Source organism: Miscanthus floridulus, chromosome 12 (genome assembly GCF_019320115.1).
Source record: "Miscanthus floridulus cultivar M001 chromosome 12, ASM1932011v1, whole genome shotgun sequence".
Classification (NCBI taxonomy): Eukaryota; Viridiplantae; Streptophyta; class Magnoliopsida; order Poales; family Poaceae; genus Miscanthus; species Miscanthus floridulus.
The window spans coordinates 42,139,955-42,145,890 of NC_089591.1; the positions used below are offsets into that span (position 1 = coordinate 42,139,955).

At 51.3% G+C, this 5,936-nt stretch overlaps 1 protein-coding gene across 1 annotated transcript; it reads right to left on the reverse strand.

Moving 5' to 3' along the window:
* Window positions 1–5,245: 5,245 nt before the first annotated feature.
* Window positions 5,246–5,701, reverse strand: LOC136495769 (uncharacterized). Its single transcript, XM_066491603.1, has one exon. The coding sequence runs from the start codon at window positions 5,699–5,701 to the stop codon at window positions 5,246–5,248; it is 456 nt and encodes a 151-aa protein (XP_066347700.1).
* Window positions 5,702–5,936: the final 235 nt, after the last annotated feature.

The window sequence follows — 5,936 nt, forward strand, 5'->3', positions numbered from 1 at the left end:
TGTCCTTTCTCCACATATTTTTGTATTATAACCATCTTCTTCTTTCAGTCCCTCATCACTCATAGCCGGGAGAAGTCTCAGTTCCTTCACGAGTAGAAGGAGACCTGGGACCACCTCATCGAGGAGGCGTGCTACGTGGGGAGGTGACCGCTCAGCTTGTTGCCGCCTAGTAGAGGGTGGCCAAGCTACCCCCCTCACCGAGTAGGCGAACAGTCTTCGGTCATGGGCGGTCGAGGCCCGCCGGCACGCTGATGAGGCTTAGAGGGTATTCGAGGCCCTATCAGCGAGGTTGTGCTGGGACGATGAGGAGGCCGCCAAGGTCAGGAAGGAGCAGGACGAGCTACTCTAGAAGGACACTGAGACCCGCCAGTGGATCCTCGACCTTCTGGCTGAGGTTGAGTGGGAAATGGAGCTAAAGCTAGGGGCCGAGGAGAAGCTAGTGGCCCTAGAGAAGAGGGCGAACCTAGATGCCGAGGCAGTCACCCGGCTATGCAAGGAGTGGGATGAGTTGCTCCAAACCTCAGATAGGCTCCATGCGGAACATGGTGCGGCTCACGAGGAGCATGACAAGGCCCTTTGAGAGCAGGACCAGGCCTACCAAGAGCATGATGATGTGCAGCAGAAGGTCGCCTCCTTCCAGGCTGAGCTTAGAATGGCAATGTCCTAGAAGCTAGAGGCCAAGAGCGTTTGAGCCGATCTAGCCATGGACCTTGCCAAGGCGAGGAGGAATCTTCAGGCAGAGAGCGACAAGCTCGGTATCCAAAGCACTGCCATTGGAGTGGTCTGCGATGACCTTGAGGTGATAAGGTCAGAGGGGACCAGCTCACTCGTGGCCCGTGTTATTGAGATCATAGCTCGGGTGTGGCAGCTCAAGAGGCATGCCCTTCACACTGGGGTGAATCAATCCTTCTTGATTGCTTGTTCTCATTATGGGGACAACATCGACCTAGAGGCGATGAGCCATGGCTTCGTGCCTGGCTATGAAGTCCATGAGTTGGAGGAGATGGAAGCGGCGGTGGCTCCCCTTTCGCAGGACCTGATAGATATGATAGAAGATATAGTTCTCCCCTAGAGGGGCTAGTTAGTTAGATAGGTCAGATGATCATTATTGTAATTAGCAGACAAGTGCCGACCCTTGTGTATCATAAAAAACAAACTCATCATTTTGTTTGATTGAATTTGTTTTTCCTCTCTTTTTTTGTGTGAAAAGGGGTTAATGCATTCCGACCCTTCCATTTATTAAGATCGTAGAGCTGAAGGTATAGGATGGAAACTTTGATCATGCTAGTGAGCAAAGATGCCATAGCCACCGAGGCGTAGGTCTCTCGTAGTCTGACCAGCCTTGCTCAGTCGTTCACTTCCGCAGACCTTGCCACTAGGTTTAACATGAGGAAGAGGTCAGGCACGGTGACTGTTTTAGAAAGGGTGTATTTATACCCTTATCAGCCCCCGAGTGAGACCTGACCCCTTGCCATTGCTAGGGTCGGGTGTCACTAAAGCTCGAGGAGAGGATAGCGAAATTAGTAGGAGAAAGCATCTATTGTTTTCGTGCGTACCCACTCCCTAGGATCTGAGCCATTGTTCTATGACTGAGCGTTTGGTCTCCTTGTGAGTCCTACTTTCCTCGAGCCCTTGTGCATAGTAGTGGTCCAATCGAGGGTCGTCTCGTCTTTGTGATCGTTGCCCTATCCGTGGTTTCCGCAACCGGAGGGGTTGAGCTAACGTCACTAGACTCGATGGCTCGAGTGAGACGCTCAGTGAGCTCGCTAACAGGCATGTTGAGTGGAATCCGAGTCCATCATTTGTCATAGGGTTAGCATGGCCCTTGCATGGCATTCCACTACTCCTTAACTTGCCTCCTGGTAGATGCCCAAGCCGTTCTGAAGAGTGGCTCCGGTGACCCCATGGCCTCCCCTTAGTGGGGATTCTATGGGCTTGGCTTAAGGTTAGGATCAAATGAGAAGATTGAGATGACCCTATCCACTTCCAAGCGGGTCAAGCGAAGGCTGCCGGGGCTCATCTGTGTTTTCTCCCCTAGCACTGTTCGACATGAGGCGGCCTCGGGCCCTTCATGGGCGACCTTAAAACCCGGTCTCCCGATTTCAGGTTAGGCGGCTCGAGCCCCCAAGCCCCATGGATGTCGGTAGGGGTTGGCCAGATTTCATGTGTCACCCCATCCTCAGTTTCCACAACCAGAGGGGCTAAGCTAATGACACTTGCCTCAATGGCTCGAGTGTCGCACTTAGCGAGCTCGCTAATGGGCTCGTCCGAGTGAAATTCGGGTCCATCATCCACTGATAGGGTCAGCATAACCCTCATGTGGCATTCCATAGCTCCTAGACCTGCCTCCTAATAGATGCCCATGTTGCTTCAGAGCGATTCAGGTGGCCCACTGGCCTCTCCTCAATGGAGATTCTGTGGGCTTGGCTTGAGGTTAGGATCGAACAAGAAAGGTCTACATGTCCCTATCTGCTTTTTAACGAGGTTAGGCAAGGCCACTGGGGCTCAACTAAGTTTTTCTCCCCTGGCTCTATTTGATGCGAGGCAGCCTTGAGCCCTTCACGGGCTAGCCTTCGAACCTCGGTTGGTCACCGGTCATGTTGAATGAGACGACTAATGCTTCATGACGCGACGTGAAGCATTGTGATGCAATAACTGCATATGCAATGCTTGGATGTATGAGATGAATGTATGAATGAATGAGTGTATGGATGAATGTATGAATGAATGTATGAATGAATGGAGAATGAATGTTCATGCAATGGAAAAGAAAAGTGGGGGTTGGTAAAGTTACCTCGATGGTTCGAGTGATGGGTTCGGGAAGCTCTTACTGGATATGTCCGTGTGGGGTCTAGGTCCATTGTTCATGATGGAGTTAGCATAACTTGCATGTGGTATCCCCTACCCTTTGCCCATATCTTGGTCGTGACCCACGCCGTTCGATCGGCCTCGGGTGACCTACCGACCTGTCCTTGATGGAGACTCTGCAGGTGGGCCTCTCCAAATCATTTTAGGGAAGGTGGAGGCTAAAGCTCAAGATGCGGGGACAAAAACTCTAATCATGTTGGTGAGCAAAAATGCTATAGTCGCTGGGGCATAGGTTTCTTGTGGTCCAACTAGTTTCACTCGGTGTTTGTCTCCGCATACCTAGCCTCTAGTTTTTTAATGTGAGGAGGGGTCAGGCATAGAGAGTGTCTACGAATAGACATTCCTACTAGCACCCGAGCGAGGCCTGACCCCTTACCATTGCTAGGGTTGAGGGCTCGATAGTGAAATAAGTGTGCATTTAAGCAAGGGTGACCCATCTCTCGGCAGCGGTCTGAATCATTCGATCGACTTGGGCGACCCACTAGCATAGGACATACCTCTATGGCATAAGTGACGGGTTTGGGGAGCTCTTACTAGCTATGTTTGGGTGGAAACTAGGTCCATCATGCATGACAGGGTTGGCATAACCCTTGTGGGCATCCTGCTGCTCCCTACCCATCCCTCGGTAGTGGCCAAGCTGTCCGATCGACTGGTATGATAAGCTCGACAGTGAACTTGTAACAAATGGACAAGCTCTAAAATCTTGTTATGGCCAAACAACTTTTTAGCCTTTCTTACCTTTTTCATATAAAAAGGTTAGTGCGTTCTGACCCTTTCAATCATTGAGGCCATGAAGCTTGGGATGCGGGTGAACAGACTCTAATTACATTGGTGAGCAAAGGCGTTGTAGCCGCTGGGGCGTAGGTTTCTCGCAGTTTGACCAGTTATACTTAGAGTCTGTTCATGCAAGCCTAGCTCCTAGGTCTTAACATGAGAAGGGGTCAGACATAGAGAAACATTTGCTAGGTGGATATACTCTTAGATGCGCACCGACTCTTGCCGTAGCTAAGGCCAAAAAGCCCAGGGTGCAGAGAAAAACTCTGATCACGCTGGTGAGCAAAAGCACAATAGCTATCGAGGGCGTAGGCTTCTCATAGTCTGACCAGTTATACTTAGGGTTCGTTTCCACAAACCTTGCTTCTAGGTCTTAACATGAGAGAGGGCCGGGCATAGAGAATGTCTACTAGATAGGTACGCACTTATTAGCCCCTGAGTGAGGCCCAACCCTTTGCCATTGCTGGGGTTAGGCATCACTAAAGATCAGGGAGTTCAATGACGAAACTGATAAGAGAGAGTGTGTGTTTATTAAGGGTAAAAGCGATGTAGCTGCTCGATGTTCTAGGCATTGATGAAGACCTCACCGTTAATGGTTTTGAGCTTGTAGGTGCCTAGTAGGAGCACCTCTGTGATGATGTATGGTCCCTCCCATGGTGGAGAGAGCTTGTGGTGGTCCTTGTTGCTCTGGACGAGGCAGAGCACTAGGTCACCGACATTGAAGGCCTGACCCCACACTCGACGGCTATGGTACCAGCGCAACGCTTGCTGGTACTTGGTTGAGCAGAGGAGGGCAACATCGTGTGCTTCATCTAGCTGGTCCATGGCATCCTCGAGGGACACATCAGCCCCCGTATTCATCATACGCCCTGACCCTTGGTGCTCCATAGTCAAGGTTGGTCGGGAGGACGGCCTTGGAACCATAGACCATGAAGAATGGCATGTAGCCGGTGGCCCGGCTGGGGGTTGTCCTCAGGCTCTAGAGCACCACGGGAAGTTCTGCGACCCATTGTGCGCCAAACTTGTTCAATCGGTTGAAGATCCTAGACTTTAGACCTTGTAGGACCATACCGTTTGCGTGCTCAACCTGCCCATTCATGCGGGGGTGCACCATGGCAGCCCAATCGACATGGATGTGGTATTCATCATAGAATCGAAGGAACTTCTTTCCGGTGAACTGTGTGCCATTGTCCATGATGGTAGAGTTCGGGACCCCAAAGCGATGGACGATGTTGAAGAAGAACAGCATGGCCTGCTCAGACTTGATCGTGGAGATTGGCCGAGCCTCTATCCATTTTGTAAACTTGTCTATGGTGACAAGCAAATGGGTGTAGCCCCTGGACGCTCTTTTGAGAGGTCCAACCAGATCGAGCCCCTAGACCGCGAACAACCATGTGATGGGGATCGTTTGGAGTGCTTGAGCTAGCAGGTGGGTCTATCGAGCGTAGTACTGACACCCTTCACAGGTGCGCACAATATGCTCAGCATCGGCCACCACGGTCAGCCAGAAGAAGCCCTATCGAAACGTGTTTCCAACTAGGGTTCTGGGTTTGGCATGATGACCGCAAACCCCATTGTGGTTATCACTCAGCAACCACTTCCCCTATTTGGTGGGGATGCAGCGCTGTAGGATCCCGGTGTGACTTTGCTTGTAGAGTTCACCCTCAATAAGGACAAAGGACTTGGCACGATGCATGAGCCATCGAGCCTCTGTCTTGTCCATCAGTAGCACCTCACGAAGGAGGTAGTTAAGGTAAGGCACCCTCCAGTTGATCCGAGGGTCAGGCTCTGTCATTGGATCCTCGTCGAGCTCCATGACTTCAGGGTCAGATGGAGCCGACGGCTGGTTAGCTCCTGAGCCTAGGTCAAGTGGTCTACCACCATCTTGTTCTAGCTCCTCATAGCATACCAAGGGCTGGTGCTTATCACTAGTGAAGATGCCAGTCGGCACCGGCTCTCGGCCAAACGCTGCTTTTGCTAGTGCGTCGCCCACCTCGTTGAGACACCTCAGGATGTGGTTGAGCTTAAGGCTGTCAAACTTGTCCTCTAGCTCCTTCATGACTTGGTCGATGACCAGCTAGTAGTCGCCCTAGACATCGAGGCATCGGATACTAAGCTCGATGGTGATGCGCAGACTGTTGATGAGTGCCTCATATTCGGCCACATTGTTGGAGGAGGGAAAATGGATGTGAACCATGTACCTCATGCGTACTCTGAGAGGCAAAACGAAGACTAGCCCTGCATCGGTGCCTTTCTTCATCAGTGATCCATTGAAGTACATTGTCTAGTACTTT

What these genes read in the sequence shown, in the direction of transcription:
- LOC136495769 (XM_066491603.1), bottom strand. Translation starts at nt 5,701, where the DNA reads ATGAAGGAGCTAGAGGACAAGTTTGACAGCCTTAAGCTCAACCACATC.